The sequence below is a fragment of the Portunus trituberculatus genome, chromosome 24 (assembly GCF_017591435.1).
Source record: "Portunus trituberculatus isolate SZX2019 chromosome 24, ASM1759143v1, whole genome shotgun sequence".
NCBI classification, from domain to species: Eukaryota; Metazoa; Arthropoda; class Malacostraca; order Decapoda; family Portunidae; genus Portunus; species Portunus trituberculatus.
Genome location: NC_059278.1, coordinates 17,382,607 through 17,406,988, shown reverse-complemented (window position 1 = coordinate 17,406,988; position 24,382 = coordinate 17,382,607). Strand labels below are relative to the sequence as shown.

The window sequence follows — 24,382 nt, the reverse complement described above, 5'->3', positions numbered from 1 at the left end:
ATCAAGTCCACAACAATAAACGGGAGAAACAGAGAACCCGATATTTTTAGGGGAATCTTTAATAAATCCCTTTAAATATTACTACTTAATTTTGGGACCTATAAAGAATCAAGGGGTTATGTAAGTTCCTCCTCCTCCTCCTCCTCCTCCTCCTCCTCCTCCTCCCCTCCTCTACCAGCAGTATCTCCTTCTCTGTGAAAATTTCTTGATCATAGACAATGCTATATGGGGGTGAGAGGAAGGAGAGAGAGGGAGAGGGAAAGGGAGGAGGGAGGAGAGAGAGAGAGAGAGAGAGAGAGAGAGAGAGAGAGAGAGAGAGAGAGAGAGAGAGAGAAGGATAGTGGGGATAAATAGGGGTGGTGATGTAGTGGTTATGAGAGAGAGAGAGAGAGAGAGATAATGGCAGTGTAGGTGTAGAGAGCTAGTTACCGTGATTTTCTCTCTCTCTCTCTCTCTCTCTCTCTCTCTCTCTCTCTCTCTCTCTCTCTCTCTATATATATATATATATATATATATATATATATATATATATATATATATATATATATATATATATATATATATATATTATTTTATAAGTATATATATATATATATATATATATATATATATATATATATATATATTTATTTATTTATTTATTTTCAAGTCAGCCGCCAAACCGCTTCACAAGATCATATTTCAGTTCGAAGCGTTCCAAGTTCCAATGCGCCTCCTTGTGCCACGTCAGTCACCACCTCGCCGGCTCCCTTGACACTGCGTCGTGCTTCCGGCCGGCAAATGAAGACGAAGGCAGCTGTGAGGTCTCGTGAAGGTGTCTCCTGCTGGCGTCTAGAGTGGCTAGGGAAATCGTATCCATCAGTGACAGGAGATCCAGGTGAGTAAGGCGTATGTGTGTATATAAATCTACGTATTTCATAATATATTACACGGTGACATGTTTTGAGGGTAGTAAAGAGAAGAATTGGTGATAAAACATTTGTATGATGTAAGGAAATCTACACGTGGCACTTCACGTATACAATATGTTCGTTTGTATCCATCTGCCATCCACATTTCTATATTTTTGATGTCTTGAAGGCTTTTAATGGCTAACGACTTCATTACAGCGTACATGTTTTCATCCACTGCCTTCCCCTCCATCCTCATTTCACTCTTTTGACGAATCTTCCAACCTAATCATTAGTCTAGCAGTACACAGTTATCTACATTACTACTTTGTATACTAATTTGTCTATTTTTTGTTATGCATTCCATAGTATTCAAAACTCATAACGATAATTAGTGGAGTGGTGGTGACAGGGTGGAGGAGAGGGTGGAGGATTACGAGTGGTTTGGTGTTGGTGATATGGCGGTGGAGGAAAAGGATATTGGGAAGTGGATAAATAAGTACCTGGGTGTATTGTAGCTTGGGTGTTTAAATGTGAAGGTGGAGGACGGGTTGAAAGAGTGGATGGATGTGTGGATGTGGTTTGGGCAAGGTCTGGGTGTGGGGTGGACTAGCAGAGTGGGTGATGGACGGACGATTGTAAAGTTTATATAATACTTTGCACCTCGGTCTGTCTTTGTCTTTCTCTCTGATGGACGAAACGGTATTCATTCTCTCCCAACTTGTGTATTGCTGTTCGCTTGGGATCATTGTCGTACCAATTACTGTATGTGTTCTGGAAGTGTCAGGTTGTGCTTACTTGAATGAATATTAACCATGAATTACTCGTTTGAGATATAATTGTGATAGGTCAGGTTGAAATAAACTGGGTGATAAATAAATTCTGATTAGTAAAGGCTGATTAGTAGTTTAATTGCGATAGTATTCTGTAAGTAATTTATTTAATATAGAAAGTTCCTGATGCATTACAGAGAAGTGGTTGAGGTAGAGTAGAGTACGGCAGTTGGGTAAGATCAGTTGTAATGGTTATGGACAGCCGGCTCCCTAAGTGGTGCAGTTTTCCTACCTATATTTCTAGCCAAAGTGAAATCTGTCATCCTTTTTTTCATAGCGGCTGTCATTGGTTAGAACTGCTTCGATGTGTATCATAGGTCTTCTTCCTTTCTCTCCCCGTCCCCTTTCTCCTTTTGTCCCCATCCGTTTCTCGTATCTTCTTCAACGTCCTCCTCCCCCCCTCCACCTCTCTCTCTCTCTCTCTCTCTCTCTCTCTCTCTCTCTCTCTCTCTCTCTCTCTCTCTCTCATTCAGAACACACACACACACACACACACAACATACATACATACATACACACACACACACACACACACACACACACACACACACACACACACACACACACACACACACACACACACACACACACACACACACACACACACACACACACACACACACACACACACACACACACACAACATACACACACACACAACATACACACACACACTGGCATCTTTCCTGATGCACTAAAAAAAGCTAAAGTTATTCCATTACTTAAATCGGGAAATAGATCTGATGTTAAAAATTATAGGCCCATTTCAATTCTTCCAGCGTTCAGCAAAATTTTTGAAAAAGTTATTACTTCCCGTCTTGTTAATTTTCTTGAAAATAATAATCTACTCACAGACTATCAGCACGGATTCAGGGCAGGTCGTTCCACAGAAACAGCTATTTTACAGTTCACCTCTAATGTATATCAATACCTAGAAAAAAAAACATCATGTAATAGGAGTATTCTTAGACTTATCTAAAGCATTCGATACTTTGAATCATAAAACTCTGTTGAGTAAGCTTAGTCACTATGGTGTAAGAGGTACTCCTTTAAAATTGTTTGAAAGTTATTTGACCAACAGGACACAAGCTGTATACTGCAACTCCACGTATTCTTCTTTCAATGCTGTCAATAAGGGTGTACCTCAAGGATCAATATTAGGGCCGATTCTTTTCTCGTCTATATAAACGACATTGTCAATGTAAGCCCTAAATTTAAATACACCATTTATGCTGATGACACAAATCTACTAATAAACAACGTTAATATCAATGATCTTCATATAAATTTGATTTCAGAATTAGAAAAAATCAATCATTGGATTAAAATCAATAATTTAAGTTTGAATATCACAAAACTAATTATATATTTTTTCATAATCGCTCAGTTCAGTATAACATTTCACCTGTAACCATTGAAGGAAACACACTAGACAGAGTAAAGTTTACAAAATTTTTGGGCGTTTATATAGATGAGAATATGAATTGGAATGAACAGATTTCTTTTATTACGAAGAAATTATCAAAGATGTGTGGTATTTTGTATAGAGTTCGAAATAACCTCACAGCTGAATCCCTCACTAGTATTTATTACACACTCTGTTATCCCCACCTCACTTACTGTGCATCAACTTGGGCATGTACTTGGCAGTCTTTTGTTAAAAAAATATCAATAGCACAGAATAAAATTTTTAGATGCATCTTTTATATGAATAGGTTTGAATCAACAAGAAACATAATATATACACAAAATTTTCTTACTTTTATAAACATTCATAAATATTTCTTACTGTTAATGATTTACAAGTACCTTACCCAGTATTGTGGAGGTCAGCCTTTTAGTCTGGTAAACACATCTCACAACATTCGAGGTAATAATGTCAATCTTATATGCCCACAGTACAGAACAACTCTCTTTAAGTACAGTGTACTTTACTCCGGTCCTCAAATATGGAATTCATTACCTTTACAAATTAAAACTCTTCTTTATAGTGGTAATTTATCCACTTTTAAAAAATCTGTGAAAACATATTTATATAATAATCAAAATAGTTAATAACATGCATAACAATGTCAAATCCTACTACAGTTACATCATTTTGCCCATTCCTGATTTTTATATTACCTTGTATAAATAAGACCATACTTTCTTTGTATTTGTTTTCTGGTATGGTATTATCATTATGTATATGAATATGTATGTATGTGTATGTGTGTGTAGATTTATATGTATATGTACATGTGTATGTATGTATATATACTTGTATGTGTATGTATAGGTATATGTGTGTATATGTGTGTGTATGTATATGTTTATGTATGTGCATTTGTGTGTATGTATATGTATATGTGTGTGTATTTATATGTATGTATGTAGGTAGGTATATGTATGTATGTATGTGTATATATATATGTGTGTATATATATATTATTATTATTATTATTATTATTATTATTATTATTATTATTATTATAATAACTATTATTCATATTATTAGTTATTATAAGTAATATTACTATTATATGCTCTAGCTAAGTGTTAAATTGTAAACATCAAATCTAATAATGCATGATCATGTCTGTCGGGAAGCTTCGGCTTGACAGGCTGTGCCACAGTCAGTTTCATTGTATTCAACAATATACTTGTAATCTAAGGGCAATAAACCTTTACTTACTTACTTACTTACACACACACACACACACACACACACACACACACACACACACACACACACACACACACACACACACACACACACACACACACTCGGTAGCTCAGTGGTTAGAGCGCTGGCTTCACAAGCCAGAGGACCGGGGTTCGATTCCCCGGCCGGGTGGAGATATTTGGGTGTGTCTCCTTTCACGTGTAGCCCCTGTTCACCTAGCAGTGAGTAGGTACGGGATGTAAATCACATCTGAGTAGTTGTGACCTTGTTGTCCCGGTGTGTGGTGTGTGCCTGGTCTCAGGCTTATCCGAAGATCGGAAATAATGAGCTCTGAGCTCGTTCTGTAGGGTAACGTCTGGCTGTCTCGTCAGAGACTGCAGCAGATCAAACAGTAAACCAGTGAACACACACACACAACATACACACACACACAACATACAACACACACACACACACACACACACACAACACACACACAACATACACACACACACACACGCACACACACACATACATCCCGCACCCACCCACCCACCCCACATCCCAAGACCCACTACATATGGTAGTGGGTAGCGGGCACAGCTCACAACCGAGAAAGCCTGGGTTCTAGTCCTAGGAGCGACAAGGCAAATGGGTGAGCCTCTCAAGTTCCCTGTTCACCTAGCAGCAAGTAGGTACGGAATGTAACTAAGGGGTTGTGGCCTCGCTTTCCCGGTGTGGTATTGTCTTGGACCTACATGAAAATCGGTCTATGAGCTCTGAACTCTTTCCATAATGGGGAAGGCTGGCTGGGTGATCAGCAGATTACTGTGGTGAATAACACACAGAGGTTTACAGACTGGCACCTTGAGTGGACTGTGTTTATGAGCATAAATAGCTTGTGTTCTCATCTCCTTTGATGGCCATTAGTGTTCTAGTGTCTTTTGATGGAGAACACAAAGAAAATGTCATGATACAGGGGGCGTGGAACCAAAGGAAGGTGTAAGGTCACACCCTGAAGTATAATTTTGCCAAATAATGTCAAGTATTTGCTGTTGCTGGACAGAGACTGCTGCTGTAAGTAGACCTTGTGCTTTCCAAATTCTCAAATGTTTATCATGATAAACTCATATTGCATGCATATTATACCATTTTATTTTGTAAAATATTTTTTAATATACACAAATATACATTAATTTGTAAATAAAATAAACATGAAAGCTCTTCATATAGTTAAAAATCCAACTCCAATCAGGAGCTGAAAATTCTTTTGAGGCATTCAAAATAAATGCAAAATTCCTTCTAGTACTCTACTTGAGTACACATACACACGTGGCTTCATTAGTACTTTGCTTGCAGGCGAGCCAGCTGCTGCCGCAAACTCTCATTCTCCTTCATGACCTCTTCGTTGAGGGAGTACTGCTGGTGCAACTTCTCCATCAGTTCCTGCAAAACCAAAGTGAGTGTTGTCATTATTATGCTCCACACACAAGAACTGCCTTCACATATACAAGTGTTGTTCCTCTTCCCTCTATCTTTCTTTGTACAATATCCTTTAAGCTTTTTTCGATCATTTGAAAAAAAAAAAAATAAAAATCAAGCCAAAGACAGATCATTAGTCTTAAAACCATAAATGATCTAACTAAATTTTCAGCAGGTGTGGCAAAATTTTGGAGTGAAAACTACCTACCAATCTTCCTATGTACCACCACCACGTCCAATCTCATCATGTACATCAATTTTCTTCTTGATGCCAACTTTATTTATTGGATTGTGACAAACACTTCTTCATAACACTCTTAATACAATACAGCATTCTTCTATCAAATAATCAAAGAAACCAAGCAAATACTGTACAAGTTAAGAGGTGAGGGACGAGAAACATTACTTTTACAATAGGCTCATTTCACATGTGTTCTTGTTCATCAAACTGCATGTCTTACTTTGCTGTTGTAAGCATCACGGAAAAACTGCACGAGGAAAGTCACTACTATGGCAACACTAGTCACAGGTTATGCTTGAAGAAACGTGTACTTTCTTATCAAGCCCTTACCCTTAGATATCTTTGATTTATGCACACACACACTTTCCATGTAAAAATTTCTCATAATGTGGGAGGCTAACAAAGCAAGTGACTACATGTTTCAAATCAAGAAGACTTGTGAAATATAACAGCAAATTGGAATAGAAGTCCTGTTATAATATGACTGATGTCTAGCTTCAAACTTCAAGTCTTCCTGAGAGTGAGACAACCCACCACAAAAATAGTAAGCATGTTCCATGATGGATGGAACTTTCTGACACACTATTACATGAAGATAGCTCAAGGAACAGATCCCACGGATTAGTATTTTGTGGTGTGGTGTCTCGTGCTCTACAGAAGCACTTGACTAAAAATCAGGTAGCATATTAAGACAAAATTTATTCCAGTTTGCCTCACTTGTGTAAATTTTAGCCATCAGAATCTTACATGTTAAAATATGAGGCTGTGGAGGCAGAGAGATGCTTGATGAGAAAGTGTAGATTTCCCAAAATAAGGAAGGGTAACAAAAATGGATTGGTGCCATGCAAGAGGCATAAGGGCAGAGATGCTTGATGAGAATGTGTACATTTCCCAAAGTAAGTGTAATAAAAACAATGGATTGTTGCCATGCACTAGTATGCATCTTCTTTCCCCATGCATGATGCAAAGTAAGACATGTAGGTTTGCAATCCATTACTCACTCATGCAATAATATCACAGCACTGAGGAAAGAGAGACAGGCTGACTGAACTATGGACTGAAAAATCAATAAGGCTACACAGATGCTTTGGGTCTATAGTCAAACCACGCTCTGGAGTCACTGTGGGTGGGGTCAGAAAAGGGGACTTCCCAGCTACAGCGTTGCCAAATCTCTCCCAGTACTAGGGCAATTAAAAAGGATTAGAGATCGCCTGACCCTTTTAAGCCTACACCATCCCACCACCTCTCTCTCTCTGCATAATTTTGTAGAAAAGGGTAAAGAAAATTCCCAAAAAACTTTCTAAATAATATAAGATACCTATTCTGCTTTCGACTTATTTTCCACACCACCACTGAGGTATAAGTCAAGGTTCTAAGAAGTAGTTATAAACGTTGTATATAAGTTCCTTCTCTCGGCTGTGTATTGGTCCACCACGATTCGTGACGCTTCCTTCCATCTTGCTGGGTGGGTGGCCAGGTGATAAATGAATGACCCTGACCCACCTTAATCCCCAACCCCTGACCTGCCTGCCTTCCCAGACCTACCTGACAACCCCGCAAAATAGCGTTGCCACGTGTCGTGCTATTTATGTATGTATGTATACTAACTGTTATTATCTATATTACGATACTACAGTGCATTCATAACACTACAAATCCTTATTGAATCTAAAAAAGTATTTAATGGGAAATAAAACATAAGAATAATTAGTAAATAGGTGACGAAGTCATGTGTGTTGGGGCTGATTTGGCAAAGTGGCTCCAGAGCGTGGTTTGACTATAAGATACATATAAGGAATGAATGAATACTAAATTACCTGTTGCTGAATAAACTTTTTGGTGATGATATATTGCAGGTGCATCAGTCTGCTGTTCATGTCGTCCTGGAACTCCTCCAACACGTCAACCATGCAGCTGCGAATCAAGTCAATTTGCAGCTGAGGGACTCCATTACTGGCAGCAGGGACATCTGAAAGAAGAGCCAGTGTTGTTAGTAGCAATGAAGGCTGAGAGGAATATGAAAAGGATTGAGATAAATAAACAGGACATAACTTAGCTCTAAAGACCATTAAAAAAGGGAAAGCCAGTAGAACTGGCAGGACTGTAGATAAGTTAATCAAATATGGAGGAGAGAACCTAATTAAGTGTAGTTTCATTGTTTAGAGAAAGGGGAATGGGGGATGTGTTTAAGATTAGATTGGAAGAAAAGCAGGATAACACTGGATAAGAAAGAAATAGGAAGCTATAGACCCATTGCAATGATATTATAGTGTACTTGGTTAGGTGATGAACAATAAGATAATGACAAAGATAGAAGTAAAGATTTTAGGGGAGGAGCAAAGTGGATTTAAGTCAGTTAGAAGAGGTCTAGACTAGACACATGCATTGTTTTGAAAGAGTTCATTGTTTTGAAAGAGTTGATAGAAGTACAGACCCAGAGACAGCATACGACACAGTGAATGGGAGGAAATCATTTAAATTGTTGGAACATGTACAAATAGAAGATGGAGATGTACAAGTGATCAGGAAAATGTATGAGGATAATGAAGTTCACCTCACTATGGTGTATATGAGGATAATGAAGTTCTGTAGAGAGATGGACCAAGATAGATTCTATGGAGGAGATGGGGTTTACCTCAACCCTGACAGGAACCAAAAGCTGGAACTGGCTGAGTAGATGAGGCTAAGGAAGTTGCTGTGTGGGGGCGGCCTGATGAGGAGGACCAGCAGATGATGGCAGACACGGAAGAGAGGAAACTGATCAGGCAAGTGAATGTGTGAAGACTGCCTGTATGAATGAGAAAGGATGGGAGGATGGGGTGTGGTGAAGTTTGAGGATGTATGCAAGGAAATAAGTAAGTGGAAATTGCCTGAGAGATGGTGTACAAATGGAGGGATGTATGTCAAGATAGGAAAGGGGCTCAAGACACAGGAGACACTGGGAGGAAGCATAATCTTACTCTACATTAAAGGAAGAGGACTGAAAATAAAGGAAATTGATGTAGGGAAGTGTGAAAGCAGTTAGAGTAGAATGTAGGAGTGAGCATGGTAGAACAGAGAAGATGGTGGTGGTTATAGTGTATACATATATGACATGAAAAGAGTTGATAGGAGGAAAGAATGCTTGTGATGGGTGATATGAATGCAGATACAGGAATGGTGAATAATGCTTAAGGAGTTTGTGGATGAGATGGAGTTTGAGAATGTTACTTTGGCTGAAGAGTGGTGAATGGAAGAATTTGTGAAACTGCCACATTAGATAAATGAGGAGGATATGGTGGATATTATATCTGACCACAATATGCTGGTTATGGAGTGCCTGATGCAGGGTGGGAGTGAAGTGAGAGTGACAGGTAAGGAAAGCAAGTAGAGAAAGAGATGTAGGGTGGCAGAACTTTCAAGTAGATCTGAGTGAGAGAAGATGGGATGATGTAAGTGTGCATGATGTGAAGCACCTGAATGAGACTGGTTCATGAGAAACAGATAAGTTTTGTTAATATGCAGTGCTGCTGAGAAACAGATACGTTTTGTGAGAGTGGTCAGAAGAGAGAACGTAAACTATGGTGGAATGATAAAATTAGAGAGGCCAGGAAGGAGCAAGAAAGAATGAGTAGACAGTGCAGATGGTTGAGAAAAAAAAACATGCAAGTGATGAGGCAGACAATGAGTACTGGAATGCAGAGCCAACATAAGTGAAACAACAGACTTGGAAGGTGAATGACAAAATGCAAGAGCAGGGTATGTGAAACAAAAAGGCAAATTGTAATAAAGGCTAAAGTAAAATGTGAAAGGAATATGATTGAATCTTTGAGAGGAAGGCATGGAAGACGGCTGTAAGTGGTACAAGTTCATGAGAGGTGAGAATGTCAGGAAATGTTGGTGTGGAGAGTCTGAATGTGAATGGTGAAGTTATAATAACAGAGAAGGAATGAATCAGGGAAACAATGAGATAGCTCTGGGAAGAAGTGGTGTGATAGAAGGATATGTGACACTGGAGAGGATGAACTGAATGATAAAATCAGCATGGAGGTGGAGAGATATGTGAAAAGGGAGTAGAATGGAAGGCAGTAAGGCCAGATGGGATACCATACGAGATGTATAAAAACAGTGGGGAGGTAGTGACTGACAGGATGACTGAGGTACTTTAATCAGTGTGGGAGGAGGAAAGAGTGCCAAGAATGTAAAGTGACTTGCATAAGGAAGGATAGAAAAGCAAGAGCTAAAGGCAGATTGCATTGATAAATACAGATTAAGTTTTAAGTGCAATACTGAATGAAAGATTGTGTAAATGGACTGAAAAATGAGTGTTAGGTGAAGAACAGAATGGTTTTTGCGTCAACAAGAGAGCCGAGGATGTTAGTGGTGAATTAATTGGCTGAGAGGAAAATAAAGGATGAAGGTAAACTATATACTTAGGTGTTCTGGATACAGAGAAAGCATATGACAGAAAGGTGTTCTGGATACAGAGAAAGCATATGACAGAATGGACAGAGAAATATGTTAAGCAGAGTCTTAGGAAAGATAATCAACATAATGCATAGCATTTATGTTGACATGAGAGCTAAATACAGACTGGATAAAGAGTTAGTTAGGCAAGGATGCATATTGTGACCAATCCTTGTCAGCTTGTATATGAGGAAAAAGTAATGTAATGATAGTGAATAGGTCAGAGGATGAAAGTAATGTGGTATGGAGAATTGGAGAGAATGAGTTGAAGCAGGCACAAGAATATAAGTATGTGGGCAAGTCATATTGGGGAGTGCAGCAAGAATGAGAGCAACTAAATATGATGTGCTGAGAGAAATGTGGAAGAGCGTGACTGTGCCTAGTACTGGGCACAATGTGATTGCATGGAATCAAGCAAAGTTGACAAGTTAGAAGTGGGAGCAGAATAGAATAGCTAGAATAGCACTGAATGCACAAAAGTACACAGCATTAAAAGTTTTGAGAGGTAAATATGGGATGGAGCACTTTCAGGTTAAGACTAATAATAGTGACACTTAGGTACAAGATTAGCTTGGAGAGAATGGATGATGAAAGAACAGCCAGAAAGGTGTATCTGTGGAATGAAAATAGAAGCAAATGGAGGAAGAGGTGCATGAGAATGACAAGAATGGATTACAAGTTGCATGGGGGGATGGGGGATAAAAATCAAAATGCGTGAAAGGATTGTGACAAGGAGGCAGAGTGGTAACTGAATGGGATGTGAGGAAATGGAAGAGTGAGATAGACAGTCTAAGAGGTGAAGTGGGTGGGACTGACTGAATACATGGGAAATTGAGATGGAATGAAAGAGTACTCTGGAATAGTTAGTACAAGGAAAAAGGAAGCCCCAATGTATGAAAGGTGGAATGATGCCAGCTTCGGTGATCTTCTATTCCCAGCTAAGGTATAGTGTATGGATGTGGAACTACAGGTGGTCAAGTCCCACAACAAAGTGTGCCAAATGTGTGACCTGGCAGAGAACGAGTTGGTGGAGGATGTGGTGCTGGAGTGTGAGGTATGAGAGAGACCAGAGGAGATGATGCAAGTGATTCTGACTTAGGGCATAATAGGGATGAAAGAGTGGAGAAGACAGGAAGAGATGGTGCTGCTGCTGGGACTGTGTGGAGAGGCAAGTGAAAGTATGATTAAGGCTGTGAAGAAGTTTCTGGGAAAAATGTGGCATGCTAGATGTAGGGATAGTCAGTGAACAGTATATTGCTCTTTTTTTCTACTTGTCTTTTACAGAAGTTGCCAATCAAAAGGCCTTGCTCTGGAGCAATCCCAAGCCACTTGTAGCATCAAGATAAAGATTAGTTACTTTGGGTGGAGGACTGGCAAATATGACTGATTTCTAGCATGCTGTCAAGACATGCCCATATAGTCAAGAGTGAGAGATGGGTGAACATTCCTCATTCCTCCACCAAAACTAATGAACTACTTTCTCAGTGCACCATTATGTAAACCACAACTTGATGCAGTACAAAGTCATCACCTGAAGCAGCAGCAGGAGCAGGTTCATCAACAGCAGTCTGGAGCTGCGTTGGAGTGTTTGGGGCAAGATCAGAAGCTCGCACAGGCCGCAGCAGTTGTCTCTTCTTGGGTGGACTGATCCTGGATGGAGTAGTGAAGGGAATGCTCACTGGTGGGGCTGGAGAGATCCAAATGGAGGAGTTAATTCCCTTGCTTCTGTTTCTGTCTTCAAGTGTTGCAGGGCTGTGGGTTGCTGGTGATGGCACATTACTGTCTGTTTGCTGTGTTGCTGGGCTCTGATCCTTGGCCACAGCAGTTAAGGGTTCAATGTTCTCCTTGTCAGTGATGTCTGTTGGAGTGGGGCTCATCTCCATGGCAGAGGGGGACTTCAGCTGCAGGATGGGTGATTCCAAGGCAATTTCATTCCCTGCATTGATGGTAGTGTCTCTAACTGGGGACAGTAGATTGTCTGAAACCAAGAAGTGGTAATTAGCAGTGTAGGGATAGAACAATAGTGATAATACATAGCATCATGAAGGTTAGAAGTGTACCAACATGAAAACCACATAATAATAATTCAAAGATATAGCAATTAAAACCTTCATTGATGTCCATGTGGTGGGCTGAGGGTGAGTGATGGTTGTTGTGCAGGTCTGTGGTGCGGACGGGAGAAAGCAGACTCTGGAGGAAGGCACTCTCCACTGGGACATCAATCTTGAAGTCAGGGATGTTATTAAGAGTGTCTCCCTCAGAAACCTGTGAGAGGAAGCATTTCTAGCACAACTGAAGCTCTATCAACAAACTGTAACTTGTTCCCTATCAATTAGAATCCTGTGTTTAAGTGAATGCAGAAGCCAATGAATCTAATTATGCTTATTAGGAAGGTACCAGTCAAAATCATCACTTGCTACATCTCAATGCTATATATCACTAGTTACATCTTTTATTTCTGTTGGAAACTTTAGAATTACATACAATTTTAACGTTTCTTTTTTATCAACCAGCCCAGTAGTCCCATACAGGGCAACCCAAGCACCACACTCATACACACCCATCACTCACACTGTGAAAAGGGATTAATCTTGTGGACCACTAACGTAAAAACAGGCTGGAAAAATTGCACAGTTCAGTTAAATTTCTCATAACATTTTCAGAAACTAAAGGCATGTCAAAGAAAATGGGATTGAAGTACCCACCTGCACTTGTACGTGGCTGGGGAGATTTGTGTCCCTGACTGGTGAAAAAACACTAAGATCGAAGGCACCAGTTTCAGGCACAGACTCCGGCTTGGCCTCCATCTCGGGACTCATTGTACTGGGGTTGTCAGAACAGGACCTGTGCAAAAAAGGTGACCATGAACCAACACATAATAATGGTGTCAGCAATATCAATTTTAATGAATGTCTGGAGCATATGTGCTTCTGTTATTTGATTAGATATACTCTTATGCAAGCAATTTTCTTTCCAACAAGTGGAAGTGTCTATTACAAAATTACAGAAAGGTTATATTGTTTTAGTCATTCATAAATTCATAAACTCCTTCATACAACTTATAATAATGGACAGAAAATATATAGAACTAAATTAGTGTGCTAAGCAAGTAAAACAATATTAACTCAACCATTTCTCCAAAACTGTTTTAAACAATTCCTAGAAGGCTCTTACTTCACTGGCCGTTGCGAGGGAACAGGCATGGAACACGTTGCACCGCTCCTCTGCCCACTCCTGCTGTTGCTGGAACTCTGTTGGGAGAATCACCTTGTTAAGTTTAATAGCATGTGTAATTAGTAAAGATACACAGTCACTTCCAGGTGACCTACAACTTCCAAAGTGAGTGGTGGTGTGGCCCTTCCCTCTGTTGGCTGAGTGAGGCTGTGTTACTTCCTGACCTGTGCGACCTTTCAGGAAAAACAAGAAAATTGTCAGATTTTAAAGAACATACGTTCAGCACTGCAAAATAACCTGAAACCTCCTGATGCATACAGAGATTCAGTGAAAAAACTCTGTACATTGTTTTAGGTACTACAGTGTTCCCTCGCTATTTCGCAGTTCAAGTTTCGTGGCTTCACTGTTTCGCGGGTTTTATATACGTGTTCCCCCGCCACTTCCCAGTTCGCGTCGCACTGCCTCAGTGCATCGCGGGGTTTTCAAAAATATTCATCAAAAGATAAAAATGAAAAAATACAGCCATATCAGCAGCCATAATGCGGAAAAACACATTGTTTCATGTTAATGCGTGAGATAGGAGGTTTCCCAGTTTGCCAAACAAAGAGATGAGTTGACTCTGAGGCTTTGTATATACCCACGGGCACTCATACAAGGCACGTGATTGGTTCCCGGCGTGAGATCAACCAATGAGAGCAAGAGTGGATTTATCCCGTGAGCTGATTGGATGTGCATCATCGCAGCTTCACCCAACATCTCGCCAGTCTCTGTTTACTGTCTTGTGACTGTATCTTAGTGATGTGTTCGCGATAACTTTTTAAATATTGACTCATTAAGCCCTTATAATGCCACCTAAGCACTGTGCCCCTGCAAAAGCTTCCTCTAGTGAGGCCAAGAGGAAGATGATGTGAAAAAGTGAAGGGCAGAAGTTATGCCTCTGCGGCATGCCATTATGGCGTGAATGAATCTACAGTGCGGTACATCAAGAAAGACGAAGCAAACATCCACAAAACTGCTTCAATAACCTTCAATAAAGAAGCGAAATGTGTGGCAACTCTGCGTAATGTGAGAATTGTGAAAATGGAAGCTGCATTAGCATTGTGGATTGCTGATAGCAGGAAAAAGACAGTGAGTTTAGACACTAATATGATCAGGACAAAGGCCAAAGCTCTCTACGACCAAATCTTGCCTGATGACAACGATGAAGAGACTGAAGTAGGTGCTGATGAACCTGACGAACCTCAAGCCAGTAGCGCTGCCAGGAGTGATTCGCTTCCTCGAGGATGAGGGTTTTCAGCCAGCAAAGGCTGGTTCAAAATATTTAAAAGATACGGCCTCAGAAGCGTGCGCCTCTGTTTGGTGATGCTTCCTCTGCTGACAACGATGCTCCTCGTTGTTACATAGAGGAAGAATTTCCTAACCTCATCAGTGAGGGAAGCTACCTCCCTGACCAAGTTTTAAACATGGATGAAACAGGCCTTTTTTTGGAAGAGGATGCCTTTGCGTACATTCCTCTTCAAAGATGAAGTGAAGAGGCCAGGCTCCAAGCCCCACAAGGACCATGTGATTCTCATCATGTGTGGCAATCCTGTAGGTTTTATGCTTAAGCCAGGCCTTATTTGTAAAGCCAAAAATCCTTGGGTATTAAAAAACAAAAATAAGGCTCTACTGCCTGTGTACTGGATGTATAACCCCAAGGCCTGGATAACAAAAGCTCTGATCCACGAATGGTTCCTCCATTGCTTCATTCCCAGGTGAAGCTGTATCTGGCTGAAAAGGGCTTCCCCTTTAAGGTCCTTCTCTTCATGGACTGTGCAGGAGGCCATGCAACGGACCTGCAAAATGATGGGGTGCAGATAGAGTTTCTGTCCCCTAACACTACATCCCTAATTCAGTCGATGGATCAAAGTGTCATTTGTGCCTTTAAGGCACTCTACACTTGCTCCATAATGGAGCTACTTCATTATATGATGTCCTTAAAGCCAGGCTCCATCAACAGCAGGAAGACACTGGGAATATTCCTTTGCAACCCACATAAACATGGTTAGGTATGTCTCTAGTTACATCCCGAGGATGTGACGGGTAGGTGACCGAGCAATGTACCCGCCATAGGATAGGTAAGACCCATTGTACATAAGTATATCAACCATTATAGAAATCTGATGAAATCTTTCGTAATGTGGTGCAACGTGTGAATGCTGACCTTGCCTTTTCCTTAAAAAGGGGTTGCAGGTGCTTCTTTATTCAAGTGATTTGTTGCATTCATGATTGACTCGGATAATTTGTTATCTCAATAAGTAAGATGCATTTTATCTAGGTATCACTACCAGCGAGAATACATGTAATGAATGACACACAATACCCCCAGTTGAGATTTCAATTGTCACATGACCGACGCCCTTGTGTCAGCATCTTGACGCTGGGTGCTGTAGTGGGCTCCGGCAAAAGCGACTGGGAAGTGCAGGGTGTGTGTGTGTGTGTGTGTGTGTGTGTGTGTGTGTGTGTGTGTGTGAAACGGTGTGCTGCGGGAATTTAGTGACTGTGAACTCAAGTGACATTACAAACATTTTAAGCACGTTTCTGTATGTACTTTTGTACATTGTGTGTGGGCAGCACTTGTAAATTTGTACATAATATATGAACCTTTTATATCCTGAATTTTCCTTCTACACCTGGGTTGCTTAAGAACACCAAAACTACCAGTGAAACTGCTCAGCAGAACAACAGAAAAAAAAAAAAAAAAAAAAAAAACTTTATAGGGTACAGAGGCCTGCTAACCTAACAAAGTTAAGCTCTCTACACAAAAAAGCTTAACAATCCTCCTCAGGGAAATACAGTCTGTGGAGGAGGAAGTTTGTTTAGCAAAATCAGAAACATTAGAAAGCTATTGATTATTACCTTTGACCTTATGGAGGGCTGCAGGAGTACATTGGTGACAGCAGATTTGTGTGCCTTCAGGGTGGCCAGAGGAGTGTTGATGGTACGCATGTCGTGGATGAGCACCTCTCCTGTCATCGTGCCCAGAGCCACCAGCTGCCCCATGCTCAGGAAGGCGATGCTGGTGAGCGGTGCTGAGCTGCGGTGTGTCATGACAGGCCTGGGGAGGAAGGGCAGCTTCAATGCTAGCCTCTAAAACTGGAACATATAACTACACACTTGAAAGGAAGGAAGGTTATGAGACTGTCTTGAGGGCCTGCAGTGTCATGACAGACCTTTGGGAATAATTAAAGATATAACACTGACACCATTAACTTTTTGTATCACTTTTAAGATGAGTAAACTAAGAGTAAACTACAAGGACTAAATATCACATGTACCTCGACAGGCTGCTATAAGATGAACTCCTCTAAATATATACTCTTGAAAATGAAAATGGTATATATCCCAACAAGATGCAACAAGATGATAAACAGGATGGCAGTGACACTAGGCAAAGAAGGACCAAGACTACCATACCACAAGAGAAGTCAACCCACTGTTTGCTTTGTACATTGAAGCAGCAGAGTTTCTTATCATAGCCAACTGAGACCATAAGGAACTCATTGACAGGGGAGAAGGAGATGGCGTTGACTGCAAAGGAATGGGCGTCAGGGAAAGAATGCACCACCTTGTTGGCGTGTGTGTCGTACAAGGCGACGGCTCCTCCCTCAGAGCAGCAGCCAAGCAAGGACTTCTTCACTCTGCTGTAGGTCAGATCTGTCACCACCTGTTGCGAGGAGACCATTAACACCACTGAGCAGATACCTTATTGCTTAACTGTCACAGCACACTCACCCACTTAACAATCAACACACTGAAGTGCACCACCTCCAAAAAGGCTGCCAACTTAGTCACCAATGCTGGGATCAAATACAGAATTAAATCCACAAATACCTACAACACAACAGGACATGAACGGACCTGATTATTGAAGATCTTGTAAGGGCCGGCAGTCAGTTTGTTGAGGACGGAGAGCATGTAGAGTGTTCCCTTCTTGGTAGCTGCTGCAATGTGGGAGTCACTCAGGCTGAAGGCGATCCTGTTGATGGCTTGGTCGGTGGGCTGTGGGGAAGCAGCAATATGATACACAACTGCCTTGGAACTGCACCAGAACAAATGTTAACAAAATACCATGACATTACATTAAATATCACTGCAATAACAAACATGACAGCAAATTATCTCAACATTTTACATTGAATATCAGCACTAAAACTAACAAAGGTATCTGACACAAAGGCAAGACGTCTCAACACTTATTCAAACACTCACACCCTAAACAAACACCTTAATGAAATACCTGAACACTATATTAAACATTGGATTCAGAATATAAATAAATGATCAAACACTAAAAATGTTATATCTAACACAAATATAAACTAAACTTCAAAACATTTTGCAATAAACAAGTGTCAAAGCAAATGTCTCACTATCCACTAATTACAACTATCCTGCAGAGAACATGGCACTAGGAAACTAAAATACCAAGCTGATGCAACACTAATAACACTTCAGCAAACTGTCACTTACCATTGTTACTTATATTCTCCCATATGCAAGATAACTATACAAAGAAGAGAAAAGTAAGAGATTAACCCAAGACCTGAAAAACCTTATCTTACAACTAGAGGTGCATGTATATCACAAACATTTCCTTTACTGTCACTCTTTACACCAGAAGATGCCAAGCACTTGTATAAAAAGGAATAAAATGGTTTGTTAGTGTGCACCATCTTATGTCACCATTTTCAGTCAGTTTGCAGGTTTTATTCTGTATTGCATTTGAGATTCCTGGACTGAGGGAGTGTTCAAACCATTAGTACAAAAAGAGAAAGATGCAGTTCTGTGGGAGGGCCAAATGGTACTGTGTTGTTCCAAGGTTTATTTTTTCCTATGTTTTTCCTCTGACATTCAACAGTAAATATAGGAACGATTACAAGGCTGCTTCTTTATTCACCCATTTGCTTTCCTCTGAGTCTAAGCAATAAATGAACCAATCCTACAAAGCTCATTCAACCCATTTTGTCCTGGCAAGCATTATTCAACCATTATTTTTCCTCAACGAACCTCATTCAACACATTTTTTTCCTATGATGCTAAGTAATAAGAGAGAATACCAAAGAGCCTCATTCAACTATTTCTTTTCTCCCAACACTAAACAATAAACAAGTCACAACATCATATACCTCTCTATAGCTTCTCGACAACCAACAACATAAAATCACTCCCCTTCACTTCTTGATCTCCTCCCAACACCAAACAATTAACAAGTCACACAGCATCATGAATCATATACCCTCCCTGGTTTCCTGACAACTAACAATAAGCACAATGGCCACTCCACACACCCTGCACCACACTTACTGCAAAAACATTCTTCTTGGAATGAGACTTGACATTCCAGATAGTCACCAGTCCCGAGGCACTCCCAACACCCAGGTAATGTGAGCAGCGTGACGCAAAGTCCAGACATGTTGGAGATTCCTGTAAAGTGCAAGCCGTGTGAGCAAAGCATGAGTTAGATCTTTCATGTGGGGTGTGACTCGGGTGAACCTCTCAATGTATGCTTCTTGGGAATGTTACATGAGAGTATACTCGCTGTAGAAGTAATGTTAATGCCAGTAAGAATAAGAGTGAAAATATGAATGTCGAGTGGAATAAGAAGTAATGGTTTGACATTTGTATATATTAACAACTGGTGAGTTAGAATAGCACTATCATATCCTTGTTTTCTCCTTAGACGTCATTAACATTCCAGCGATGCATCAATATACAGGGAAAGATTTGAGTATCATTCGAGGTAAGACAAGGAAGGACTGCACAGATGAGAGAGAGAGAGAGAGAGAGAGAGAGAGAGAGAGAGAGAGAGAGAGAGAGAGAGAGAGAGAGAGAGAGAGAGAGAGAGAGAGAGAGAGAGAGAGTTGAATGGAGATGAGACTGAAGCCCATATTCAGAAATACTTTGCTCTCACCACAACTATTTTCCAAGGCCAGAGATGATCAGCGGGGTTTTCAATAGTGTTTCTACAGTTAATAATGTAGAAATCTTGTCATTCTGCCACTAGAACTGCAAAAATACTTTAAAAACTCATGCAAATGTAAATAAAGCCTTTTGAAATAGTGGTGGAAGTGCAGAAGTGTTTGAAAATACAAGCCAGAAGACAGAGAAGAACAGACTAGCAAGGAACAACACTCCATACAAACACAGGGAAGACTGCACAATAACCACCACCACCACCACCACACACAAACAGGTAACTTACAATCCCTCGCATAACACCAATGTTTGCCCTGGACTTCCCACAGATAGCCGAGAAGTGGATTTCTTTCCCCGAGTCACTGAGGCTTGCCAAACACTGCCCATCCTGATTCCATGCCAGTCTGCTCACATGACCTGGGAAAGGAATGAAACGATAAATACTGAGGTTTTAGTCCAAGGATAAATACACATTGAACAAAAGTGTTTTTTTCCTGAAAACTGATTTTTTCTTTTCTGAATGCAAATATATATATATATATATTTTGCATTCTAGGTTCATAAAGGGCAATCCCTTATATTTCTCTATTTCTCTGTTTACATTTCTATAAAATGTGGTGATTTAATACTATAACTGTCATTCCATTACTAGCTCAGCACTCCAAGGCATTTTCAGCTGGTGGGCTTCCCTGACTAAGGTAGAAGCCACATTCCGCTGTTGCTCCAGCCCCAAGCAATAAGTAAACAACCACAAAGACAATGCTATAATACCAGGCAGGAGAGTGCAACATATGCAGCAGAAAATGCACAAACAGGCCAAAGAAAGATACTGATTGAGTTGCAATTTGATTAACTAACTAGTTAGCAGTACTGGAAAAAAGTACATATCACCAAGATAGAGATGCCTTATAAAACAGTGACATTTTGAGAGGAGGCTACACTATGTGATAAGAAATTCCAAGTATTAAAGTCTCTTATGCTAAATGATCGTCTGATATCTAATCAAGATTGAACACGAATCCCTTAATGGTGGAGAGCAGCTGGTGACATAGCTGGCTGATGGGCAAGGAGTACATCACTGAAAAGCCACAATATAAAGCACCTGTGTGGTGGTTGGTTGCCTCACTTAAGTATGTTAGCATCATGGCAAAATTAGCTATCCCTGTTCTGCACAGTTCCAAAATAGCAGGAATAGTTATGCATTACTTTCTTTTGTCAGAGGTTTATTGCTTTGGCCTCACTGGGCCCTGACGAGCTGTAACATGGTAGGCTTGGGTGGCTGTTCTAGATGTTGGGTGTGGGTTCCACCAGATTCCCCATCAATGCCACTTCTCAATAGATCATAGGCTTGCCTTCATTCTCCAACCCTGCTTCATCTCCTTTATTCTGTCTTTCTTTCTTGTCCTCTGTTTATAGCTATATAAATTGGTGTATTTCCTAAATCATTCTAACTTCTGTTCCACATCACCATTGAAGTAAAAATCAAGGGGTTTTATGTGTAAAGGTCTCCTCCCCATCCTAAATGTAGCATATGAATACGGGAGTGTAACCTTCGTGACACCTCCACTTGACCTGACTCACCAGTCTATACAGAAAACATACCTTGATTTTTACCTTGATGATGATGTGGAACTAAAGTTAGAATGATTTTGAAAATACACCAATTTATATAGAGACAGGAAGAGAACGACACTGGAATGGCCAGTTTAGAATGAGCCAAGTATAGACAGTGGTATACTGGAAAATGCTATAATGGAGGGACTAGCTTCCTTCTTGTCACATAGGTTTAATTCTATAGTGAGATAACCTGTGAGGGCTATGATAGGCTAGCTTAAAATAAACTCAATCAATGGGTGGAAGATCCTTGCACAGTGTATCATTAGCCCATTGAAATGAGAGAAGTTTAGTCTCCCAATACAATAATTTCTTTACCAGAACAAAACTCACGACAAAAAAAGTAAAAAAGGTTGGCATTTTCATCAGCAGTATATGACAAGGGATGAAAAACAATTGGTACATAGAGGTTTAAGTCTGAAAGAAGTATGTATTGAATTCTGTAAAACATAGACATAAACCAACAGTGTTCATAAATCAAACACTCAAGATCTTTTCTGACGAACACATAGTTGGGTAGGTCAACATAAGGTGAAGGAACACAGGGTAGTAACCAAATTTCACTTATACATAAAATAGATCAGTAAATGTAAGAGGTTGGTGTGCTTCATAAAAATGGTCAACCTATACTCAATATGGCACCTGAAATCTCCCAAGCAGCTTCATTGTTCAAACTTACCACTCTCAGAAGGAATCTCTTCACAGAATGCATAGGTAGAGGCATTCCACAGCTTGATGGTGTCTCCACTCGTGGCCAAAAGCTTCTCCCCCATCCTGGCGTCCTCTTCCTGTTCATAAAAAAAAGTTGCCCGTTCAATAATAGTAGAAAATTATTGAAAAAAATAAATAATTGCAATAAAAAAAAAAAAGCAAGATACACAGAAATGGACACACTTTGCATGACACCAAGATCTCTTAGCTTCAGGTTCTGGTTGAAAATTTAGGTTCAAATTCCAGTAACTACTAATTTCAAGCTATACAAGAATCATTCATAATAAACATGACAGCTGACCACCTAACCACCAATAACATATACCACAACACCAATCTACCTTATAATCCGACCCTTTAACCCACACAAACTCGTATATTAACCACCAACACATAACCACACAAGCTGGGACGACCACTAACAGACGAGACTAATTAGCTAACCACCAGTAGTTAGCTCATTACCACTAACTACCCCCTTCTCCAAACTACACTAGCTATATTACCGCTCCACCCTTAACACTGCACTAATGGCACGAACAGGTGAGTACAGCAAGCACCAGGTAAGAAAGAGGTGATGAAAACAGAGAGAATTGATCACCTTGGGTCCTTCAGTCATTCACAATCAAGTAATAAGGTCGTAAAGTTCCATGTTCTCCATTGCGATCTAATACCAGGTTGTGTTCGTGCATCTGGTCGCGAGCGAGGACAGAATGAGAGCTAACAGATAAAGGAATTACCAGGAAAAGTAGACAGAAGACGGGTACTCCTTCCGCCTCATCTCTCTTACCTCTTACCTCCGCCTCAGCTGTCTGTTTTGAAGTGAAGTGAAGAGGTCTGACTGGTCTCGGTCTTGCCAGGCGCCACCTCGGTGAAAATAACATGCTATTTTCTTCAAATCTACTAATACACAACGATTTATAATAAATAAATATCAAATAAATATATATAGTTAAATCACAATATATCTAATCAAACATATTAGAATTAGACGATGTTTTACGACGCAAGCTTGAGCTTGAGCTTGAGTTGGGAGTCTCCCAACACTTGCTGTCGGTGTAGCCTTTGAATCGGCGTTCTCCCATACACACCTGGAAATGGAAGAGTGGGGCAGGAAGTCTGAAGCATTAATGCTTTCCCTCCCTCCCCCCTCCCTCATCATTCATCACATTCACACCTGTTCCCCATCCCCATCCCTGTCCCTGAGGGGTCCCTGCCTTTCAATCATTCTCATACGTTCCCTCCAGGCACTCTCTAAGAAATCTTTCACACCCTCAATCACCCGACCATTTACCTGTCTCTCAACACACAGCTCCAGCAGGTACTCCATCCATTCCCTAGCATTCCTCTCTCTCATCTCACTACATGCTTCTACTCCTATCTCTTCTGTCACTACACCTAACATCATGTCTCTTGCACACCCATACCCCTCACACTCCAGCATCAAATGTTCTATTGTCTCATCCACACCCCTCCCGCATACCTCACACACCTTGCTTCCTCCATTCTTCCACCTATACACCCTGCTGTTCACCTCCAGGGACTTGGTCCTGGCTCTAACATAACATAAATAATAGGATAACAAAGGGCCACCAGGGCCCATCTAGGTTATCCTGTATCAGTCGCACAGCGACCTCGTCATCAGTACTTAAAGATACACTTACAAGTACACAATACATTATATACTAATTCTAAATATTTGGCCCATTAACAGGGCTAAGTCCTGCAGCGAAATCGATCCTCTACAATTTGTGGTCCCCATACATGGGGATCATGTCTTATTTAACTATAGTAAATTTCTTATAAATACTATCATGCAGCGCTATACATAATTATAAATCTAATAAATTTAAGTGCTTATCTAATCTGTTTTTAAACATTGTCAAACTAGTGCTATTTACAACCCTCTCTGGCAATGCATTCCAGAAGTCTACTACCCTATGACTAAAGAAATATTTTCTTATATCTAACCTGCAGCCTTGCTTTCTAATCTTCCTGCCATGATTTCTAGTCCTATTTCCCTCCTCTAAGGTAAAGAAAGATCTCACATCTATGTAGTTTGTATCTGAGAACATTTTAAATAACTATCATATCCCCTCTTATACATCTGAACAGCAGTTCCCCCACGCAGGTCCCATCATAAAAACTTTCATGCCTAGGCCGGTCCTTTCTCCGATACCATTCTAGCGTTGTCTTCTCACTCATCCCCCTCCTCCACTCTGCTTTTCCTTTCTCTTCACACATGCCTATTGATTTCTCTCTTACTCGCATCTATACTTCCATGTCCTATGGCTCTTCTAACAAGCATTTTTTTTAAGTATTCACTGTTCACCCAACAGTAAATAGGTACAGGATGTAACTCGAGGGGTTGTGGCCTCGCTTTCCCGGT

General features: G+C 40.4%; 1 protein-coding gene and 1 long non-coding RNA gene across 6 annotated transcripts; one reads left to right on the top strand and one right to left on the bottom strand.

Moving 5' to 3' along the window:
• The first annotated feature begins 722 nt into the window (after positions 1 to 722).
• LOC123508265 lies at positions 723 to 8,059 on the top strand. The gene is made up of 3 exons (XR_006675897.1): positions 723 to 877; positions 5,727 to 5,826; positions 7,947 to 8,059. It is a non-coding gene; the product is annotated as an uncharacterized LOC123508265 (long non-coding RNA).
• Positions 5,504 to 22,892, bottom strand: LOC123508263 (protein NEDD1-like). 5 transcript variants are annotated; one of them, XM_045261835.1, is made up of 13 exons: positions 22,791 to 22,892; positions 21,962 to 22,070; positions 19,955 to 20,085; positions 19,057 to 19,176; positions 17,611 to 17,751; positions 17,187 to 17,416; positions 16,609 to 16,807; positions 13,711 to 13,787; positions 13,242 to 13,380; positions 12,645 to 12,801; positions 12,068 to 12,514; positions 7,908 to 8,059; positions 5,504 to 5,813 (listed from the first exon to the last, which is right to left on the bottom strand). In XM_045261835.1, exons 1-13 carry the CDS (start codon positions 22,875 to 22,877, stop codon positions 5,709 to 5,711), a joined length of 2,094 nt encoding a protein of 697 aa, XP_045117770.1. In that variant the 5' UTR covers positions 22,878 to 22,892; the 3' UTR covers positions 5,504 to 5,708. The 5 variants fall into 5 exon arrangements, with proteins under 5 accessions (XP_045117770.1, XP_045117771.1, XP_045117773.1 ...); XM_045261836.1 differs by having other exon boundaries at positions 12,645 to 12,759; XM_045261838.1 differs by having other exon boundaries at positions 22,784 to 22,860.
• Between the last annotated feature and the right edge of the window lie 1,490 nt (positions 22,893 to 24,382).